The sequence below is a fragment of the Rhinichthys klamathensis genome, unplaced genomic scaffold, assembly GCF_029890125.1.
Source record: "Rhinichthys klamathensis goyatoka isolate OS25496 unplaced genomic scaffold, OSU_Roscu_1.1 h1tg000060l_1, whole genome shotgun sequence".
NCBI lineage: Eukaryota > Metazoa > Chordata > Actinopteri > Cypriniformes > Leuciscidae > Rhinichthys > Rhinichthys klamathensis.
Window position 1 is genome coordinate 3,279,710 of NW_026606605.1, and position 22,475 is coordinate 3,302,184.

General features: G+C 37.6%; 4 protein-coding genes across 6 annotated transcripts in view; 2 read left to right on the forward strand and 2 right to left on the reverse strand.

Annotated features, from left to right (window-relative positions):
• The first annotated feature begins 3,862 nt into the window (after nt 1–3,862).
• Nucleotides 3,863–6,178, forward strand: clxn (calaxin). The gene is made up of 6 exons (XM_056249702.1): nt 3,863–4,017; nt 4,200–4,355; nt 5,378–5,482; nt 5,585–5,736; nt 5,820–5,924; nt 6,010–6,178. The coding sequence occupies exons 1-6, from the start codon at nt 3,951–3,953 to the stop codon at nt 6,058–6,060; spliced, it is 636 nt and encodes a 211-aa protein (XP_056105677.1). The 5' UTR covers nt 3,863–3,950; the 3' UTR covers nt 6,061–6,178.
• On the reverse strand, nt 5,985–11,474 carry rbm48 (RNA binding motif protein 48). Its single transcript, XM_056249701.1, has 5 exons — nt 11,317–11,474; nt 11,000–11,190; nt 9,724–9,869; nt 9,098–9,651; nt 5,985–6,225 (listed from the first exon to the last, which is right to left on the reverse strand). Exons 1-5 carry the CDS (start codon nt 11,440–11,442, stop codon nt 6,154–6,156), a joined length of 1,089 nt encoding a protein of 362 aa, XP_056105676.1. The 5' UTR covers nt 11,443–11,474; the 3' UTR covers nt 5,985–6,153.
• A 642-nt stretch (nt 11,475–12,116) lies between these two features.
• Nucleotides 12,117–15,145, forward strand: illr4 (immune-related, lectin-like receptor 4). Its single transcript, XM_056249446.1, has 7 exons — nt 12,117–12,322; nt 13,201–13,299; nt 13,912–14,004; nt 14,404–14,451; nt 14,530–14,666; nt 14,763–14,878; nt 14,986–15,145. Exons 1-7 carry the CDS (start codon nt 12,124–12,126, stop codon nt 15,143–15,145), a joined length of 852 nt encoding a protein of 283 aa, XP_056105421.1. The 5' UTR covers nt 12,117–12,123.
• A 921-nt stretch (nt 15,146–16,066) lies between these two features.
• Nucleotides 16,067–22,475, reverse strand: part of zmym4.2 (zinc finger MYM-type containing 4, tandem duplicate 2) — a 36,340-nt gene continuing 29,931 nt past the window's right edge. For all 3 annotated transcript variants that reach the window (XM_056249705.1, XM_056249703.1, XM_056249704.1), the window contains exons 15-28: nt 22,035–22,203; nt 21,716–21,844; nt 21,554–21,594; nt 21,235–21,364; nt 20,979–21,088; nt 19,800–19,971; nt 19,475–19,681; nt 18,953–19,053; nt 18,143–18,272; nt 17,823–17,974; nt 17,623–17,737; nt 17,315–17,545; nt 17,106–17,229; nt 16,067–16,588 (exon numbers count right to left, since the gene is read on the reverse strand). In XM_056249705.1, the coding sequence (XP_056105680.1) occupies nt 16,378–16,588; nt 17,106–17,229; nt 17,315–17,545; nt 17,623–17,737; nt 17,823–17,974; nt 18,143–18,272; nt 18,953–19,053; nt 19,475–19,681; nt 19,800–19,971; nt 20,979–21,088; nt 21,235–21,364; nt 21,554–21,594; nt 21,716–21,844; nt 22,035–22,203 (2,022 nt within the window). In that variant the 3' untranslated portion in view covers nt 16,067–16,377. The remainder of the gene's footprint in view (nt 16,589–17,105; nt 17,230–17,314; nt 17,546–17,622; nt 17,738–17,822; nt 17,975–18,142; nt 18,273–18,952; nt 19,054–19,474; nt 19,682–19,799; nt 19,972–20,978; nt 21,089–21,234; nt 21,365–21,553; nt 21,595–21,715; nt 21,845–22,034; nt 22,204–22,475) is intronic.

Genomic DNA, 22,475 nt, shown 5'->3' on the forward strand with positions numbered 1-22,475 from the left:
GGATTTTCACGCACAACCATTTCTAGGGTTTACAAAGAATGGTGTGAAAAGGGAAAAACATCTAGTATGCGGCAGTCCTGTGGGCGAAAATGCCTTGTTGATGCTAGAGGTCAGAGGAGAATGGGCCGACTGACTCAAGCTGATAGAAGAGCAACTTTGACTGAAATAACCACTCGTTACAACCGAGGTATGCAGCAAAGCATTTGTGAAGCCACAACACGCACAACCTTGAGGCGGATGGGGTACAACAGCAGAAGACCCCACCGGGTACCACTCATCTCCACTACAAATAGGAAAAAGAGGCTACAATTTGCAAGAGCTCACAAAAATTGGACAGTTGAAGACTGGAAAAATGTTGCCTGGTCTGATGAGTCTCGATTTCTGTTGAGACATTCAGATGGTAGAGTCAGAATTTGGCGTAAACAGAATGAGAACATGGATCCATCATGCCTGTGTTACCACTGTGCAGGCTGGTGGTGGTGGTGTAATGGTGTGGGGGATGTTTTCTTGGCACACTTTAGGCCCCTTTTAGGCCCCGTTTAAATGCCACGGCCTACCTGAGCATTGTTTCTGACCATGTCCATCCTTTTATGGCCACCATGTACCCATCCTCTGATGGCTACTTCCAGCAGGATAATGCACCATGTCACAAAGCTCAAATCATTTCAAATTGGTTTCTTGAACATGACAATGAGTTCACTGTACTAAAATGGCCCCCACAGTCGCCAGATCTCAACCCAATAGAGCATCTTTGGGATGTGGTGGAACGGGAGCTTCGTGCCCTGGATGTGCATCCCACAAATCTCCATCAACTGCAAGATGCTATCCTATCAATATGGGCCTTGTCAGCACCTTGTTGAATCAATGCCACGTAGAGAATTAAGGCAGTTCTGAAGACGAAAGGGGGTCAAACACATTATTAGTATGGTGTTCCTAATAATCCTTTAGGTGAGTGCATAATCATAACACTATTAATAATACTTACCTACTTATTAGATTTGGTAAAACCTTGTAATTGTTGTTATTATGAATAAAATATGATTTGCATTGTGAATGTATTGTTCCTTTGTACTTTGATTTTACCTCAAGGGAAATGTCTTATAACCACTTCATGATACCTCATGGTTGCTTAAAGGAAGACCCAACTTTTGTTTACTAAAGCAGACAAAGACCACTTATAAATATTACAACCTCATTATAAAGCTTTTTAGATGTTTAAAAGAAGACTTTGTTTCTTTCCCCCGCTTTACTTTTAAGCAGTAAAAGACCACTCATAAAATAATATTGTGCAGATATTAAGTATATAATGTCAAGATATGAGACTTGGAAAAGCAAAGGATATGAAACTGGGGGATATACTGTATAATCCATTATAACTTCAGTGGATAAAATTATGTTCATTGCATCCTCACGCCATAATAAGTCCACAAGGGTGGGAGGGTGGGCGCCCTTGAGGCTGTCGAGGGGTGGCTTAGGCTGAACAGTAAGTCTCCACGGGGGTATCAACATCACAGGTAGCCTGGAAGGTGATGGTAGCTCAGGGAGCCTGGAAGGGGCCAGCATCACATACCCCTTTTCCACCAAGGCAGTTTGAGTCCTGGTTCAGAGCCAGAGCCTAGTTTCAAATCAGTCCTTTATCTTTCAACACCCAAAGCACCAGCTCTGAACCAGGAGGTTCGTAAGTAGCACCAAAAACATTACTGGTCTAGAGGTAAGAACCACTCGCGTCAGGGGCTGAGGACGGGGTTACCGTGACCAACAAGACGAACAGAAACATGTGACCGCCATTTTTGAAATAGCAGCTAAAAACGATGGATGTGATTAAGCTAAAACTCAAATTATACAAATTAAGGTTGCATGTATGGTTGCACATTAGCTGCACGCACATGTTGGATTCGCCGTGTTTGAATGCCGATGTAGGTTCGCAAAGCCATGAGCATCAATAGTAACACAACGTCCGCAATTGTTGGTTGTGTTTGGCGGTGCCGCGCTAGTGTTGCTGAGAAAGATGAGACGTATACAGTGACGTAAGACCTGACCTGTGGTTGCTCTCTAGCCCGTGGAAAGGCAAACCGGTTCTTAGAAGGCTTGCCAGTCGAACCAACTCTGAACCAGCAATAGTAGCCTACTAGCTCTGAACTAGCACCCGGGTCATGCTGGTGTTATGAGGATGAGTGTGTGGCCCAGACACACATAGCGGCAGCAACATATATTGAAAGGACCACGTAATCGTGGCTCTGAATGCACAACATGCATTGGCTCTAGAATTTTCCTCTTGAGAGCAGGCTCGGGAACTTCACTCTCAGGAACGGACTCGGGAATTTCACTCACTGGAATGGACTCTAGAATGTCTTTCACTGGAACAGACTCAGGAATTTCTCTCTCACTGGAATGGACTCGAGAATTTCTCTCTAGCAAAAGAACTAGAAACAAAAATCTCTTGACTATGAAACTGAAACAGAACAACTGGTAAAATGTGACTTTAACAGAACAAAACACAGGGCTTAAATACACAGGGCAAACAAAGGAACTAATGAGAATTAACTACACACCTGAACTAAAACTCAAATCAATCTGTAACTATGGTGACAAACAAGCAGGGAAACTGAGAGAACAGAACTAATTAACAGACTATAATCAAATGACAAACTAAAACAGTAGGAAATATAATTCAGATATACAAACATGAATGAAAACAAACTCAAAACGTGACAACATCCTTATAATGCATTATAAATACAGGCTTTATAGAAAGTGCTACCAAAAAACATTCTAAGTTTTCAATTATCATAAATAGTTATTTCAAATTCTCTCGTTTGTTAAAATAAACAATGTGGCAATGAATTCTTTAAAAGCAGAAATGTGCTTTAGTTCATTACATTGTTATATTATATTTATGTGAGCTGTAAAAATTGAAATGGTTCTTTTAGAGATTTTTCTAAGTAGGTGAGTTTCTGGTTATGTGTTTACTAACATAATTCCTGTGAATGTAAATGACCAGGCTCTTGAAAGGCAGACCCAGACTGAGACGGTTCATTGTGAAGGAAACATCTACTGTCCAGCTGAGAAGTTCTGCTGCAAGACAGCATCCGGCCAGTGGGGGTGCTGCAGCGGTAAAGCTAACTTCATCTTGCTGTATTATTAATCATGCTTAATCATCAAGCCAAAATAAATGTGGATTATAGATTTAATATAACCTATAAATATAATAAAAACTCAGTCATGCAATGTAAAGTTTTGTGTCTGCTCATATTAAAAGTTGCATTTCTATCTTTTTAGGGATGGAGTTGTAAGTACAAACCCCCATGAACCTCTTTTCAGAGACTGGTAAAGTGCAAGAGGCTTTCAAACCTCACTGTTACTCTTGAGGGAATAGATTAATCCTACATCCAAGCTGAATTCATCTTTTTATTAATTCCAAATAAAAATTGATTGAATTGCATTGCACTTTTAATAAAAGATTTTGTTTTTGAGAAAGTGTTTATTTTAATCATCCATCCATTCCTGGTATTTTGTCTTGTCCATGAGTCATGAGTGTTTATGAATTCATCTTTTTAAGACCCCCCTGTGGTGAAAATCAAGTTTTTAATGTTGTTTATATGTCTATGTGGTGTTTTTAATATGCTTTAAGACAAACCTGTAAATTATGCCAGAATTTTCATTTTTGGGTGAACTATCCCTTTAAGAATAGCCTATATACGACACCTTTGACATTTTCACGACTTCATTATAAGAGTTCGTTATAAAAAAGGTGATTTAGCCAATCGACATTTATGAATAAAGAATTAACCGTTCAGGATAATGAAGTTTACGAAATTGTCTCGATGCTGATGATCAGTGATCCACACGTGTGTCACACGCCATCACTCCATTGCTCCCCCTGCATAACGCGTTTCTATAGCAACATCTAACGAAAGACTTCTAAGGTTAGAGCCCAGAACTAACAGAAAATGTCGGCAATGAACAGAAAAATTATTCAAAACCTCGCTGAAACTTTATGCAAGCAAGTCAAACATTGTAGGTATCTCTTAACTAATGTTTTTTCTTCTTATGCCAGTTAATATTGTTATTTACAATATGATTCTAATAAAGCGTTTGCTAGCAGCTAGTTCATCACCCGGATATGTCCTGCTTTATAAAGTTAGTTAACGTTACAATAAATACCGTGTCTGGTGACTTGTATTGTGACTGTGCTGTAGTTAGTAAAGCAGAGTCGGGGTGTCTGATAAGGCTGTTCAACGGTCTGGTGGGAGAGCAGGCGGAGAGAAGAGCGGCTCACGGACTCGACCGGGTCCGGTTCAGAAATATCCTGCACAGCACATTCGGGATGACCGAAGATGTGATGATGGATAGAGGTAACTTACACTACTGACTTGGACGAGTATAGACCGTAGTCTGGTCTGCAGCATACTGTATATTATATTATATAGTGGTGTGTGAGAGTATAAATAAAATATAAAAAATGCATGTAGAGCACCGGTCAAAAGTTTGGAAACATTATTAATGTCTTTGAAAGAAGTCTCTTATGCTCATCAAGCCTGCATTTATTTGATGAAAAAAACGTAATATTGTACAATTTAAAATAATGGTTTTCTATTTTAATACACTTTAAATCAGCCATTAGTTTCAGGGTCACGTGATCCTTCAGAAATCATTCTAATGTGATAATAAATCAGCATATTAGAAATCATTCTAATATGCTGATTTATCATCCTGTTTATGTTGAAAACAGTTGTGCGGCTTGATATTTTTTTTTTAATACAAAAATATGTTTCGTCAGGATTCTTTTTTGAATCAAAAAAAGGATGTGTTAAATGATAGTAAAGATTTATAGAAGACTTTTTATTCATCAATGAATCCTGAAAAAAAGTATAACAGGTTTAAAAAATATTAAGCCCTAAACTGTTTCCAACATTGATAATAATTGAGTATCGAATCATCATATTAGAATGATTTCTGAAGGATCATGTGACACTGAAGACTGTAATAATGCTGAATATTCAGTAATAATGCTGAATATTCAGCTTTGCATCAAATAAATAAATTATATTTTAAAGTATATTAAAATAGAAAAACATTATTTTAAAATGTAATAATATTTCACAATATTAAATTTTTCTTCTGTATTTTTAATCAAATAAATGATGAGCATAAGATACTTCTTTCAAAAACATTACAAATAGTAATGTTTCCAAACTTTTGACCGGTACTGTACTTATTTGCGGTTTAACAAATATAAGGATATTAATTCCTGTCCATAATAATAAACCTGTGTAATATTTTCTAATTCATGAAGTACTATTGAAATAAAAAATAGATTAGTCTGAGCCTCAAGGAGGATATTAACCATTTTTGCATTAACCCCTTGTGCATTCAGTTTTTCGTGTCTTTGACAAGGACAATGACACCTACGTAAGCGTCAAAGAGTGGGTGGAAGGTCTGTCTGTCTTTTTACGAGGCACGCTGGATGAAAAAATCAAATGTGAGTTCTTTATATTTTATACTTTATAAGGTTATGTACATAAAGTTCATGTTATAAAATATATACATACTGTATATAAAATATTCCATGTATAATGCCTAGTCTGCTTTGACGTATACGACCTGAATGGGGACGGATACATCTCACGGGAGGAGATGTTTCAAATGCTGAAAGACAGCCTCATCAGGCAACCCACCGAAGAGGACCCCGACGAGGGGATTAAGGATGTTGTGGAAATTGCCTTGAAAAAAATGGTACTACTATGTGTCAGATTCAGAACATGTACATGGAATATTTTACCATTAAGTATAAAATATATGTATCTTTATTTTTTCAGGATTATGACCATGATGGAAGAGTTTCTTATTCCGATTTTGAGAAGACAGTCGTAGATGAAAACCTTTTACTAGAAGCTTTTGGCAACTGCCTCCCAGATACGAAGGTAGAACTATTTGTGCATGTAAAATGTATTGTAATTTTAAAAAGAATGGCTCTTAAATGTTTGTTTTTTTTCATTTGTTTGGCAGAGAATCCTGTTATTTGAGCAACATGCATTCCAGGAACCACATGAACATTGAAAAGAACCACTGAATTTTGTACATGAAAAAAAAAGGTTTGTCAAAAAATTGTGGCTGTAAAATATTGTTCAATGTAAGACCACAGCTGTCTTATTAAATTCTTCTGCGTGGCTTTGCAGTAGTGGTCTTTACTTGTACAGGTTTGACCTCTGGAACAGATGTGACCTAAAAAAAAAAAGAATTTGTATCAGCAATATACCATCATGAAAAATTGCACACAAACATAATGTATTTAAAGGGGTCCTATTATGCCTTTTTACATTTCCAACTTTCTTTAGTGTGCAAAGCTGCTGTTTGAGCATGAAAAAGGTCTGCAAAGTTACAAAGCACAAAGTCACTCCAAAGGGAGTTATTCTCTTTATCAGTGTCACTGTTTCTGAACTCACTGAAACGCCTCCATTGTAGTTTTGAGTTTTCTTCCGAGAACTAACACGTCACAATATTCCTCATTTAAATAATTCCCGCCCATGGCATACGCAAAAAAACGTGGCAAGGCCTGGTTGAGTCAGTTAGTAGTTGTGTGTTGAAACTCGCGGTTACGGTAAGGGGCGTGGCATTTCCAAAACACGCTCGAAGCAGTTGACCAACCACAACAAAATTATCTAGCTGACCAATCAGAGCACACTGCACGTTTGGCTTAATAGGCCCCATTTACACTGCATGGTTCAAGTGACCCAAATCCGATTTTTTCCTCTCATGTGGCACAGATCATATGACCGGTGAACGTGTAAGCAGGAAAAAAAAAACGCATGGATTCCGATTTTCTCAGATCGGATTCAGGCCTCACTCATGTGGTAATAAATCGGATATGATTCGGATACGTGCATTTGCGTGTGCCATGTAAGCAGACAAATCGGATATTCCCCAGTAAATGCGAGTCGTACGTCATTAAAAAAAGTGACGTCAACTGAGGTGGACACCACCAACTGTCCATGCGTTTTTTTCAGGGATTTATTCATTTATTTTTAATGAATCATTACAACTTTCTAAAGTCCCTCGTTTATGGAAAGATGCCATTGTGGTGCCAATTGCGAAAAAAAGAAATTCTCCTTCTCTGGAAGATTATAGGCCTGTTGCACTAACCTCCTTGGTTATGAAATCTTTTGAAAAAATAGTAAGGAAGGAGATTTTAGCCTTAACACAGTCAGCACTTGATCCTATGCAGTTTGCATACAGATCTGGCAGAGGAGTTGATGATGCCACCTGTACCCTACTGAATATGATTTTAAGACATTTGGAAGGCAAAATAAATCATGTACGTTTGCTATTTATTGATTTTTCTTCTGCTTTTGATTGTGTTCAGCCTTTTATCTTGGCAAAGAAATTGATTGATAATTTTCACTTAGATTTTAACATTGTGTGTTGGTTGGTGGATTTTTTAACAAATAGATCCCAAAGAGTACGCGTCAATGGAGTGTTGTCGAATGTATTGTTGTCTTCTACTGGACTGGTACTCCACAGGGTTGCGTTTTGTCCCCTCTTTTGTTTTCTTTATATACTGACGACTGTCGTAGTACTTTTAATGGGAGACACATTGTTAAATTTGCGGATGATTCTGTGATTGTGTCGCTTCTTAATGAGTTTGAATCAGACTTTGGTCCAGTGACAGATCATTTTATCCAATGGTGTGATGCTTCATTTCTAAAAATTAATGCTTCAAAAACAAAAGAGATGTTAATTGATTTCCGTAAGAAGAACTCTGTACCGGTGTTGCCTTCTGTCATAAAGGGACATCAGGTAGAAGTGGTTACACAGTATAAATATTTAGGGACTGTAATTGATGACAAACTACAATTTGAGGCAAACACTGATATCATTAGAGGAAAGGCTCTTCAGCGTATGTATTTTCTAAGGAAACTTCGAACCTTTAACATGGATGTGTCTTTTATGAAAATGTTTTATACCTGTTTTATCGAGGCTGTTTTAAGTTTTTCTATTATTTGTTGGTATGGTAATCTTAATGTTAAGAATAGGAGGAAGTTGACACAAGCATAGTTACAATGTGTAGCAAGATAGTTGGGATTGACTTAAGGACTATCACACAAATTTATGAGCATAGGATGATTAGGAAGGGCCAGTTAGTCCTTTCTGATGTCACTCACCCATTATGTAGTGAACTTCAACTACTTCCTTCAGGACGGAGATTTAAACTCCCCTTGTGTAAATCAAATAGATACAGAAATTCCTTTATACCTGCTGTAATTAGGTTTTTAAATGATTGATTGTAATCTGTGTGTTGTGTTGTGATATGTGTTGTTATATGTGCATGTGTATACTGCTGTCTACACAAAGAATTGCCTTTGAGGAGAATAAAGTTTAAAGTTAAGAACTGAGATCACATGACTTATTATAGGCGCGATGGAGGACGAAGGATACACACAGTGGAGCAATGCGGAGGTTTCATGTCTTTTGAGTGTTTGGGTCGAAGAGACAGTGCAGGCAAAAATGCAGGGTTGTTACAGAAATAAATCCGTGTTTGAAGACATTTCACGAGATATGGGGAGGCACGGTTTTAAGCGCTCGTGGCTACAGTGCCAACAAGGCACCTCTTTTTTTCTCCGCCGTACGAGACCAATGTTTTGCTGACTTTTTTGCTGACTTTTCAAAATATTGTGGAAAGCAAAACACTGGATAATTTTATTCGCATCTGCATCCATTGCATTTCGTGCTGTTTTACTTCCTTTTCCGGGTCAGAACGTCTACATTTGGTAGTTTCAGCAGTGTATAGTATAAATGCAAAAATCGGATACGGGTCGTATGATGTAAGCGGGTTGTCAAAAAAAAAAAATCGGATATAGTCAGAAAATCGGATTTGGCCATCAAGACCTGCAGTGTAAATGCAGCCTTAGAGACAGGAACTAAACCGAGCGTTACTGACAGACTGGGAAGAGAGGAGCTGCAACAATGTCATTTTTTTTTTTTTTAACATTCAAGCATGAAAACCTATTCTAGTAAAAACACAATCAAGACTTTATAAAAGGGCATAATTGGTCACATTTAATAGTATTTACAGCAAGAATAAAACAGACAAACTAACCTTAGTCATAGTTTGACGGATCAAATTGGCGGTGACATTTAATGAATGATCCTCCATGTCCACCTTGGGCAGCTCTGGTAATTTTGGGCCAATTAGAGTCTCAGTTTCACTCAAAAAGAACACGGTTTCCTCCAATTTTCTTTTTCTACTTTCTAAATGTGTAATCCTTGGCATAAATCTAACAGGTTGTGACAGGTTCTCCTGCCTTTTACTCAAATCTCCCTCTTTAACACTTGAAGACGAGGATGACGCACTCTGCTTTGACGTTTCTGCGACAGGAGGGATGGAATTATGTAGAGAGCCCATCTTATCCTCTGTAGGTAATGTTGTTTTAGTGGTCCACTGCAATTGAAATGGCTGTGTAAAATTGGGAAGTCTATAAGAAACATCCTCCGTTGGGGGCAAAGGCTGCTCGGGAAAGCCCAAGTAGTCAGACTTTACATTCTCCCTTCTGGCGCTTGGAAAGTCTTTCTGGATCTCAGGAGCTGCAGATGCTCGTGTGTCCGTGCTCGATGACTCTGTGCTTACTTCCGACTGCTGATCGTATTGTTTTGCTGAAAAAAACACACATAAGTTAGATAGATGTTCTACAGATGTAACCTATTAAGAGACACGATTAAAAGTACCTGTGTTTTGGCTTGCTCTGTTAACATATCTCCTCCTGTCCTGTAACTTCTGCCTCGTCTCTTCCACAGTTTCGTACTCGGGGGCATAGCAGACATGCAGCTGACCCCCAAAGAAGCTCTTTTCATCAGTACGCCGTTTAGCTATCCTGCAAATTTACATATTGTAACATATGCACGTCATTCCGTGATACGAGTTATGCATATAATACTGAATGAAAAGCCTGCACCAACTTTGATTGTGTTATTATAGGCATTCAATAAAAATATAAATAATAAAATATAAATAAAATTATTCATAAAAGATTGATTATTTAAAACTGTACATTAGTAAAAATGTCAGCGTTTAATTCTCTTTATAATAATCAGCTTAAAGAGTCATGACCTTGAGTAAAAAAGTAAAGTGTAATGATCTGTTAACTATGGAAGCTCGTTCCTGCCACAGAATTTAAAAAATAAAAAGGTATGTGACTTTTTATCATCTCACATTTCTGACTTTTTCCTTGCAATTGCAATATTACATCCCCAAAAAATCCAGACCTTTTTTTCCTCAGAATTGTGTTATAAACTCGCAACGCTGAGAAAAAAGGTAATCTTTTTTTTTTTTACCTCAGAATTGGACTTTATAACTCACAATTGTGAGTTGATATCTCACAAGTCTGAAAAAAGTAGTAAGAATTGTGAGATATGAACATGGTTGAGAGAAAAAAAATATATAATTGCGAGATATAAACTGGCAATTGTGAAAAGTCAGAATTCGAGTTCTCTCATAATTCTATATTTCTCGCAATTACTTTATTCAGAGGCGGAAACAAGCATAGTTCCATAGTTAACCCTGTTAATTTTGTTACAAAAGATTTTATTTAAAATAAATGCCATTCTTTTGAACTTTCTATTCATCAAAGAATCAAGAACGTGTTTTATAAGTTTTCACAATAATAAGAATATATAAAAATAAGAATAATGTTTTATTAAGGATCATGTGACACTGAAGACTGGAGTAATGATTCTGAAAATTCAGCTTTGCACCACAGGAATATATTACATTTTAACATTTATTAAAATAGAAAACAGTTTTTAAATTGTAATAATATTTCACAATATTATTGTTTTACTGTATTCTTGATCAAATAAATGCACCCTTGCCTTGGCAAGCATGCATATGACAGAATTTGTAAAATCACCTATTTTGTGGAATGACCCAGGTGGACTAAAAGTGAAGTTCCTCTGTATAACTCTAGCACAAGCTGACTTTGAACATGTTTTAGTCTGTCCTTACCTTGCACTTGTCAGCTTCTGGAATTGAAATAAGTAGACTTCAGTGAACTGCTCTGCTGGGTATTCATCAAGTGCCCTGTACTCCTCGACCACTCCATAGAGAGCAAAGAGCTGCACCAGCTCTGCCATCACTCCAATAGCGGGCACTCCTTGAACTAGCAGGAACCGAGACTCCAAGTTGATGGTGTATACCTGAAACCAGCGATTCAGCCATGGACACAGTCTTATTATTTTCACTCTGGGTGTCACTCTGATTGCTGCATGGTACGATAAGCCAAAATACAGTGCTAACTAAAACAATTTATAAAATAAACCGACCTTAACAGCTCTTTGGCGTCTTCCCTCTCTGTATTTTGCGCGTGTTTGGGCAACATTTTGTTGCTCGTGGTGTTTATACACTTTTTGTGTGTCCCACACAGAAGGATTAGCGACTGAAATGTCCATTTGTGTGGTGAAGTCAGCGCCCGAAGAAAACAAGTCACGGGGTTTCAAAATACAAGTCCCAATTTTTTTGTCAATCCTTTTAATTTGTTATTGCATTGTTAATTCATCATTATATTTATAATGATTAATTTAATCAATGTAATGTATTAAAAACAATTAAATGAATATAATCGAAATGTAGATTTAAATATACTTAATTAAAAAAAAAATTCAATTAACTTTTTCATTTGTTCAAGTGTTTTTCTTATTGATTTTTTATTGATTTAATACAATAAAATATATTTAACTATTGAGCCACGTTCTGTATTATTAAACATTTATACTGTTAAAAATGAATTTGTCAAAGACCACAGGACCATTTAAGAGAACTATAAAAAAATAAAAAAAGATAAACGTGATTAAAATGGTTAAAACGAACCCATTTTAATCTACTTAATTTCTTATTTAATTTAAAGTATAAGTGTTCATTTACATTTCTAGCAAATGAATAAATAATATCCAACTTTCTAGGCTACTAAACGATTAAACCTAAAACAATTCACATGGGTCTTTCGTGCATTTGTAGTATAAATAGGCCTACAGTAGGCCTACAATATTTCACAAGATAATTAATAATATCCATTCCAACAAATGGTCCTTTCGTGCATTTGTATAAATAGGCGGTTTAATATTTCATAAGATATGTCATCAGATTCTCGACAAGACAGAAACATTAAGTTCCTCTTTTCGTTACCTTCTCATAATTTAGTCATCACATTTACATTTGCATCCTTCCTGAATCAAAGGCTGAGTAAAATGTCTTTGGATGTTGTCTACTCGGATGTCGTATTTGTGAAAAGAAACGAGGTTGGCAGTAACGATCCAGATCAGAGTCAATTAGGTGAGTTTTCAGTCAGTTTTCAGTAGGAGTTGTTTTTGTATTTTTTTGTTACTTAACTGCATGCATTTGTGTAAATGCTCGCCCTGTTGAAGAGAGAGTGAGTATGTCAACCATATTTTTCCAGTAAAATTAAGATAGCTATTTGAGTTCAGAGACGCATCAGGCTAAACATTAATAACGTAAATCAAACATAACTCAAGTAACATGACATAAAACTGGGAAGTTCATGGCAGGATGTTAATGTTCTTATGAAATCATAGCATCAGTAGGCCTACAAAAAAGCACATTGACCACAAGCCAATTGATCCTTGTGCTCGTTTAAACTGTTTTATCTGTATAGCCTATGCTTGATAAAAACCTTAAATTGTAATTTGGCATAATAAAACACTCTCTGATATCAATTCTTGTTGGTGATTCTTCTTAAGCTTCGCAAACGACCAAACTTGAAGAGATAGTTCACCACAAAATTCAAATTTTGTCATCTTTTACTCACCATCAAGTTGTTCCAAACCTGAATGAGTTTCTTTCTTCTGTTGAACACAAAATAAAATATTTTGAAGAATGTTGGTAATCAGAGAGTTGATGGACCCCATTGACTTCCATTGTATTCCCCCCCCCTATTATAGAAGTCAATGGCTACCGTCAACTGTCTGTTTACCAACATTCTTCAAAATATCTTCTTTTGTGTTCAACAGAAGAAAGAAACTCATACAGGTTTAGAACGACACGAGGGTGAATAATTGAAGACACAATTTTCATTTTTGGGTGAACTATCCCTTTAAGGTTTTAATCAAATATACTTGATCAAAACCTTAAATTGTGATTAAGCATATTAAAACACTCTCTGATATAATTTCTTGTTGGCGATTCTTCTCAAGCTTTGCAAAAGACCAAACCATGTGGTGACTTTGTTCGACTGTTACTAACGGCTCTGTGTGTTCTCCTCACGAGTGGACTGGTCGCACTCAGCTTCCAATGTACGTATCCTTCTTCACACTTATTTTAAAAAATCCCAATTTTTGGATTGATTGATTTTATACTTGCCACAAATTTTGGATCCAAATGAGTAACATTTTAATACACAATATTATGGAAGCCAATTTTTTTCCATGCAATTGCGAGCGTAAGCAAGAACTGTGCGTTCCCTGGCTAAACTTTTGGGTATACTTTGCAAGTGAACGCTAAGTTTTAAGTTTTCCCTACACGGACATGGTGGTGCAAAAAAAAAAAAAAAAATAAGATGGGAGGAAAAAATATAGGCTATTTAAAAAATTTGCGTTCGCTTGCGAAACTTTTGAGTTCTTTGCAAGAGAACGCAGTTTCTTGGGGGAACCCAAAACATTTGCGAGAGAAACCAAAAGCATATAGACATAAGCTTTCCTCCCATCTCTTTTTCCATCACCATGTCCCTCTAGGGGCTCAGTAAAGTTTTTTTGGAGAACACAAAAGCTTTCAAATATATTTTCCCACCACCATTTCCCTTTAAGTGCTCCATAGTAGCCTACACATCTCGCAATTTTTTTGAATTGTGAGATATAAACTTCTATGCAATTTTAATGAAGGGTATGTAACTATAACTTTTTGTTTAGATGTGTACACAGAGAAAAAGCTTCGAGATCTTCAGCAGCTCCACTCTGCACTGAATGAAACCTTCACAGGTAAATACTCTTATTACACTGAGAGCTGTCCGATAGCTGTCCAATAAACAAAGTACCAGTAATGTATTATATCATAATAAACACACACCACAGCTAATAGGGAACGGTCTCAAATTTGTGGTTCTCTCAAATTTATGAACAAATGCTTTTTCAGTAACGTTAGTATAACATTCATTCAAAGATATCTGGTGTTTAATAATATTCTCACAAAGTTTGCACAAAAACATTTATACATCGTTCATGGAATGTTTTTACCTGACACATTTGGTTGGATGTTCGCCTAATTATTCCATAACGTTCCCTTAATGTTTGCAAATTGTTCCCTTAATGTTTGTATAACCAAGAAAAAATGTTTTTAAAACATTTTAAAATGTTCAGAGAACATTCAAAAATGAAATTTAAGACATTTCTCGGTACTTCAAGACATGCATCGCTGGCAACAAAAACTGTCCAAGGCTCTGGATGACAGTGGTAAGTGATCATCACAATATTCGTCACCATGAAAGAGGGAAAATATTGATAACCCATCTCAAATTCTATAAACTTCAGCGTGTCCAAAGGATTGGGAGTATCATGCGGGAAAATGTTACTACTTCTCCTCAAACAGCCTGGACTGGACTAAGAGTCGAGATACCTGTATCTCAGATGGCGGTCATCTGGTGATCATAAACCTCAAAGATGAACAGGTTTGTCTGTATACTCACAAAAAATAAAATAAAAATCAGAAAATTATTTCTAAAGTAATGCAATGTAAATAACAAGCCAACACTTTGTCCTTGAAGGAGTTCCTGATGAGCATTATAACAATGAAACATAAAGAGCAGTTCTGGATTGGCCTGACAGACAAGAAGAAAGAGGGTCAATGGCTATGGGTAGACAACTCAGAACTTAGTCTAAGGTAGTTGAAATCTTTGCAATCATATGCTTCATTTACAGTTATTTTCTAAACTCCAAATATTTGACAGGTGTTGAGAAGATGCTCACTGAAATGTATCTTTTCTTTAGGTACTGGTTTGAAAATGAACCAGATAACTGGAGAGTAGAGTACAACACGGGAGAGGACTGTGTTATCATCAGACAAGCTGGTCTTAATAGCTGGTCTGATGCAGCCTGCAGTAAATCATTCAGAAGAATATGTGAGACCAGATCCTCCAGGCAAACATAAGGGCCTTACGGGCCCACAAGCCTGTGTAAGTCTGTGGCACCCCACAGTTGAACTGGGCAGGAATGGGTCCTCCTCAAACCCGCTTCTGCTTGTAAGTTTTGAGGCCTTGAGACCTTCTTGCCTCATGCAAAGTTCAGTGAAGTCACTGATTTTGAATCTCAGCTCTCTAAATTGGCCATCTTGGATTTTGAAAATAGTTCACGGCTCTTATTACTATTTTTATCCAATCTTCACCAAAGTTGGCTCAAGGTGACTTTCATGCAAACGTTATTGGATGTAAAAAAAGTTTCCATTCAACCTGATGTCTGTCAAAGACAATAAGTCGATATTTTTGTTCTGGATTTCCTAACAACACAAAGGATCTTCCATTGAAATGCAAAGCTCACTCTCATTAATTCAGCCTGGACACACTTTAGTCCACAGCTGAGCTACCATTGAAAGGAAAGGTCCTTAATATTAATTTAAGACCTTATTAATTTTTTCACTTGGATGTATTTGCTTTGGCAAAAAATATGTGCCCTGCCATGTATAAAATGGCAAGAAACCGTTATATACAACAAAAAATATGGTCATTTTTCTCAAGGTCATTGCTTTGCTTGATCACAGGCAGCTGTATCTTTTCATTTTTTCTAAATATATGGTCACATGAGAAATTGTGCAGTTATAAATAAATAAAATTATTTCTAAAATCACCAGCAGGGCGCTGTGACAAACAAAACTTCTTTTACAACATTTATATCATTGATGTGCTTGACCACGCAATCTGAGGCTGGGAAAAGTGAATTAAGTTGAGTGTGTGTGTGTGTGTGTGTGTATGCACCATGTGTTAATGTGCAAAATGGAAGTGAAAAGAGTTGGTTTCTGTATCTCTCAAGAAAATAAAGATGAAAGGCTTGGAGAATCAGTTTAATTTTTATAATAAAAACAAAACAAAACAAAAACAAGGAGTTATCCACAGTAAATTGCAGGAACATTCCAATCTATATGGACCAACATGGTTTGCAATGAAGAACAACAACTTCAAAATCTGTTTTTGGAATGATGCTGTCAATGTCTTTAGTGTTTAGTGTAAATATAGTACAAAGGCGGCGACTCGCAGGAACTGTGTGATTTCCATTTTCAATCTTCTTGTAGTTACAAGGATGCACAATGACAAACCACTTGTTTTCCAGCATTCAGAACTACAGTCAGTCATGTGTTCAGGTTTTCTCAGTTTTCCTGTATTAAAACGTTCAGAAGTCTGAGTCAGTGTCTGAATCGGTCTCAGAGGGTGTTTTGTCCGTCTCCATGTGCAGTTCTCTGACAGTAAGGATACGTGTGAGCATGCTGTCCAGAGCCTCATCACTCAGCGAGGTGGCTGTAAACCACGTAGGACTGCTGGGTACACAGGAGCGCTCAGGGCTCAGGTAGAATTTGGTCGCATGATGTCTTATGCCTGGTGAACTGGAAGAAACAACAGATAGTATGACAACCAAATACACCATGACTCAATTGATTAAAGTGCCCCTATTATGCTTTTCAGAAATGACCTTTCATGCAGTGTGTTATATAGCTGTTTGTGAATGTTAACGCTCTGTAACGTTTCAAAGATCAATAAGCACGATAAAAGTTGAGTTGAGTTGTGTCCCCCAAAATTCTTTTTTTTCTTTTTACAGAATGCTGCAGTGTTTATTATGATAATCCATATCATTCTTTTTTTTAAATTAATGTGCATTCATAATCATGACGTGTCTCAGCAGAGAGTGGGACTAAATATCCTCCACAACTGACTGTAAATCTGCCTCCATTTAGTTAGCAAACCTCCAATGATTCAATCAATTCCCAAAGGACGAAATAAATTCCCAGCCAACATTTTGTTTTCATCCGAGAAGCCGTTTCACTCAGATATACGTCACAATAGGGAAGAAAAGACTATTGTAACTTCTGTTTCATGCTGACTTTAAACAAACAGCTGACATACCATTTTGAGAGATAGAACTCGTATAGCTTGACAGGACAGCGGAGAGGATTGTCTGAATTCTGCCGTATCTTTAGCACTCTTTGCCGTTCATCTTCCTTTTTCCTTTTCTTTACAGGGACGCCATCTAAATTGGATAAAATGTATAAGTAGCAACAATTAACAACAACAACAACAAATAAACACTATAAAACATATGACAGACCACTGACCGTCCTCTTTCGGGGGGTAGAAACGTAGGTAGGATACTTTGCTGTTGGCTGGACCCCGAGAGTAGCGTTTGACATTAGCGAAAGAGAGGCGACGGTGCTGCTCCACTGTCTTGTAGTTGAAGAACTTGGTGAAGAAATAGAGCAACGTGTTGAGCAGCACGCCGGGTGAAAACGCTCCCAGCTGCTTACAGTCCCACAGATACTCCTCCTCCACACGAGAATGAACGTAACCTGCACAAACACACACAGGCGTTTGTAGCACAACAGAGAAACAAGCCAGTCTCGTGTCAGTTTCTGAAAATACTCACCAGTGGGCAAAATAGTTGGTTTCCATCCTTTAAGAATGTTGGACATTTCATGGCAGAATTTGGTGTAGAAGAGATCCGAGAAGATGTTCTCCATCCGATTGTTCTCAAACAGGAACTGTAAACATAATCGACGAGAGCCAATTAAACTAAATACAACATGACTGAATGTGTTGAGTTTGTGTGATTTCTTCTCGTTTCACCTGCTGGATGCCCAAGCAGAGGTAAAAGACGCTGTCAGGGCTGTACTTCTCTCCGTTGGGTCGACGGACTTCAGAGATGAACTTGCAGAGGCCGTAGCTCAGTTCAGCCGTGCAACACTTCAACAGGTCCTCCTTTATTGTCATAGAATGTGCTATGGATGATGAAGAGGACATGTTTAATGCGTAAATGGCACAAAGTCTGTCTCCCAAGTAAATTTATTTAATAATTTCAGTCAAGGTGATGTGGTCCAGTATTGCTTCTGAATTGTAGAAATTAGTTTGCTTTATACCCAACATTTGATCCCCAAACTGAAACTTACAGGCATATTTGGGAGTCTCCAAGTTGGGTTGGGCGTTCCTCCAGCACACCCAGTCCTTCCAGGCATTGACGCCGTACTCATGTTGCAGTTTGGAGAGGCTTTTTGGAAGCGCTGATGCACATTTACGACCCTACATGCCAACAAAACACATAATAATCAGACTTTCAGCTTTCCACAATGTAAATGGTTAGGGGCTGCACGTTAATGGTTAAACTGATAATCGTGATTTCGCACAAAAGTGATTAAAAGACTTTATTCTTTTTACATTTCATCAGAATTATTGCACTTTCGCCCAAGCACAAATCAACTCATACGCAGGGTTTATTTTCCTAATATCAATTCCAATAATTCCAAATAATGTTAACGGTTTTCTATTAAAACAACAAAAAAACCTTTGTATTATAGCACAGAGGTTGCTGTAGTGCATTTATTTAAAAAACACATATCAAAACAATATAGTCGAGATTCATAATTGGATTTATTAGTTTGTCATTGAGAAGGTCGTGAGGGAACACAGAATGGCTGTCCATTTTTATTTCAAACACGGTCAATGTCACACAGAGACCAATAGAATATGCAGACTTCATATTTCAATAACAGTCTTTTTGCCATTTAATATTCAGACAGTAGCTCATATTGTGGTTTGATTAATTGTACAGCCCTACTTTTGATTTATTCACTCAACATTCTGCATTATACAGTAAATTCCACTATATTCCATTCGCATTTTCCGCATAGCGAAAATCATAGGGTCCTATATGTTAGAGTTTTGATGGAGGTGAGGGATAATGCTGCTTTAGCTGTTCTTACCTTTTTCTTCTGAGGGAAGCCGTCGTTTCCTCTCTTGCGAGATCTTCGTTTGCCAGAATCAGTGTCTTTTTGTGTTTGCTCTCTGAGAAGTTCAATGCTTTCTGAAATGTGAAAGGATAAAATATGGATGGAAGAAAACAAACAACTTGGATTGTGTTTGCGGGTTTGGACCTTTGACTCTTTCTCGGCAATTGACGAGATCGTCCATAATTTATGCCAAACGCTTCCCCACCATGGACCCTTTTCACAGACTGTGATGACACGTTTCCACAGTTCTCAACATCTGTAACATTTGTATATACATTTGTAACTATTGCGTTACATTACCATGTACACAACATTACCAACTATGACGACTTCCACTTCTGAGAACCCCGGAAATTTGAAAAGGGTCCATTGACAACTTATTCCAGCAATATGTGTTTTCACTGTTACGCAGTAGGGGGCATTGCTGGCGCTGGCTGGCAACTTAAAAATAAATACTCTGGCAGGGAAAGAGTTAATCCCAGTAGAAGCTCTTACCAACTGGGTAATCCGCCTCCAGGTCCATCTGGGGCTCTTCTGCTGAGGTAGAGACGGAGATCAGTGTGGCAGATCTGGATGGAGGAGGTCTTTCAGGCTCTGGAGGTTGATCCCATGTCTGAGCAGAAGACACCGAGTCCTCCTCCCAACTCAGATTGCTGGATAGGGCTTCAAAATCGAGGTCCTCCATAATGTTACCAGTCTGATCTGTGTAACAAAACAAGAAGCTTCAAAAGATACGGATGTGACCAAAACAAATGTACATTTGCAGATTTAGTACAGTGCCTAAAAAAACCATAACCTTTTGAAATTTTCCATTACATACCACTAGACATGATGCCTTTCTCCCTCTCTGTATCCTCAGCCACCATCTCCGCCATCATGAGGAGTTCAGCCTCCAAAGGGTCATCTGGGATCTTCTCTTTGATTTCCTGAATGGTCTTTACAATGTGCTCAGCGCTGTCCAGAGTCGTGGGGAAGAACAAGGGCACTGGAATCTGCAAAGAGAAATAGAGGCACATTTACATCATCGGACTACAAAGCTACTAGGGCTGCCCCTGAATAAAGTGTTTTTTTATAATCGACAAGTTCATTGAAGCCATTCGTCCACTAGTCTCAGTCATGTTTATGATATTAATTTAACTACATAAATATAAACCAGGGGGCTGTTTCTGACATCAGAAAATGGTTTGAGTTTCAGGACTGAGAAAGAATATTATATGCAACATTGCTAACATTGTTCTACATTACAGAGAAATACTAAACCATAAAAATGAGGCATTCAAATATAAATTAAGCACTTAAGCGCATGCATAAAGCTTGTCGCAGCGCATCAGAAAAAGTAATGATTATAAATGAGAAAAAAACAAAGACTGTCTGAGCATTTTAATAATTTACTAATAAACTAGAGTCAGTGCTGCAGACTCATCTCCCCAGTATAGTGGATGCACATATAGAGAGAATTGAATATTAAGTTAAACATTATGCAGTAAGGGGAGTACTACATTAGCTTCCACACTCATCGCGAACACTTGTATATTTGCCTAAGTACAGTTATCTAACTTAACATTAACATTAGAGTGGCAGGCATGTAAAGTTGCTAACATTAGGCTACTAACATGTAAAATAAGCCACGTTTGAGGTTGTTGAATGTTAGACGACATTTGAATTTCCTGCCCGACATAATTCCCACATGCGTCAGCCGTGTTAACGATCTGTGCATCACGGAGTGTGTGACTTTGCCAGTTCCTGTGGAGTTTTTTTTCTGCTACTAACGGACTAAATACAATTTGGTTGATTAAGCCTCTTCTCGTCGACGAACATTTAGTCGACTATTAGGGAGCAGCCCTAAAAACTACATTGAGCCACAGAGGCAACTGTTAACATATCTACTTTTAACATGCTTAAATGAATATTCCAGGCTTTAACATCTGTGACATGCTGTTCCTAAAGAAAATAATTTTGACTTAAAGTGAGGACGAGGAAGGGTAGAGAGTAGATGTACCGGAAGTGGAAGCCCTACAGACTGTGGAATGTATTGGGTGTAGAGATGCATGGGAACTGGCACAAAGACTGGCACCGGCACAGGCAGCACTATCACTTTAGGCTTTTCATCTGCAGGACAAAAGAGACGTCGACATACGCAACAGGTGTGGCAACATATATTTTGTTAAATAAAAAGGGAAAACAAACGTGGAAGATTTGTCCAGAATAAGGCTGCTAAAATAGAGAGTAGTTACTGTCACGCAGCTGGTTAATACCTATTTGTGTCTCAGCATCAGTCATGTGGGGTTTACAGGATGTGGCTTTGTTTTTGCTTATGGATTTATATGGCAAGTCCTTGTTCTTCCGGATTTGGGATGATGAGACAGGAGCTTTCACAGCATGTTTCTGTGAGCAGAGCAAAGAACAAAAGATCTGTTCACAGCAAATTTTTCAAATCATTGAAAAAATTAGCTGAAATAAAAATAACAATTGGAACAGTCTAAATTCAGATTCTGCTCTCAACAAAAATGAGTTATAGAAAATCTCATGTTTAAGACTGTGGGTGTAAATACAGATTTTTCCAGACAAACTCACATGTTCTGTAACTTTCACAGTAACAGCAGCTGGAACAGAACCTGAGGAAACAACGGGTTAAATGTGAGTGATTTGAGCAAGAAACAATTCATCTCAGTCTTATGCATTATGTATAAGTGTTCAGTTCAGTTTAAATGGTTAATGCTCCTGTGGTTAAATCACCTTTCGGATCTGTGTTTCTGTGAACACCTGGCTGTTTGTTAGACGCATTTGAAAGTGAAACAACACTGGCAATGACCGGTGTACCCGCTTTAGTACTTTGAGGGACTGCAGAGGTTACTGGATTCGCACCTGTGGAGAGAGTGACATCACAGGACTCCAGGCTGAGTGAAAGTGAAACATTTAGGATTTATCACACTGACCCCCAGCCAATTACAGAATCTACAGAATGAACCAAAAATGGAAAAAATAAAAGCAGTGAGAGAAAAGCAGACCGACCCAAATATCTAAGTAATCTAAGTTAATATAAAAGAGAACATACTCTGTGTGGCTTGCGATTGGCTTGTAGCTTTGATGACGGCTCCAGTGACACCCTGCAGACTGCAAAAGAACATCAGGCACCGCAGGCTGCAGAAATGCTTTATCTCACCCAGCCATTTCTCGGTCTCTGTCGTTTTCTTGGCCTGCCTGCACATGGAGCACTTTATTTCCTGTCAAAATTGTGCAGCAGGAACACTTAATGTTACTTTTTTTAGAAGCCACATTGTTTGCATAATGTCTCAAGTCTAATGTTGCAGAAAAATGGAACTTAGTATGGAACAATATGTGACCTCTTCATGGCCTTTTTTCTAACTATATGCATAACTAAACAACTAAATAACTACATAACTAAACTATATAACTAATTTAACTTAAAATAACTAACAACTAAGTCAAGAAGTAAATTACTAAGCAAATAAACAAAATAAATAACTACAAACTA

Coding starts and splice junctions, on each gene's coding strand:
- clxn (XM_056249702.1), top strand. CDS start 3,951: ATGTCGGCAATGAACAGAAAAATTATTCAAAACCTCGCTGAAACTTTA. Junction 5,483..5,584: donor GCTGGATGAAAAAATCAAAT/GTGAGTTCTTTA, acceptor TATAATGCCTAG/TCTGCTTTGACGTATACGAC. Junction 5,925..6,009: donor ACTGCCTCCCAGATACGAAG/GTAGAACTATTT, acceptor TTTGTTTGGCAG/AGAATCCTGTTATTTGAGCA.
- rbm48 (XM_056249701.1), bottom strand. CDS start 11,442: ATGGACATTTCAGTCGCTAATCCTTCTGTGTGGGACACACAAAAAGTG. Junction 11,191..11,316: donor GACGCCAAAGAGCTGTTAAG/GTCGGTTTATTT, acceptor CGCTGGTTTCAG/GTATACACCATCAACTTGGA. Junction 6,226..9,097: donor TCCGTCAAACTATGACTAAG/GTTAGTTTGTCT, acceptor TTTTTTTTTTAG/GTCACATCTGTTCCAGAGGT.
- illr4 (XM_056249446.1), top strand. CDS start 12,124: ATGTCATCAGATTCTCGACAAGACAGAAACATTAAGTTCCTCTTTTCG. Junction 12,323..13,200: donor TCCAGATCAGAGTCAATTAG/GTGAGTTTTCAG, acceptor ATTCTTCTCAAG/CTTTGCAAAAGACCAAACCA. Junction 14,452..14,529: donor CAAGGCTCTGGATGACAGTG/GTAAGTGATCAT, acceptor TATAAACTTCAG/CGTGTCCAAAGGATTGGGAG.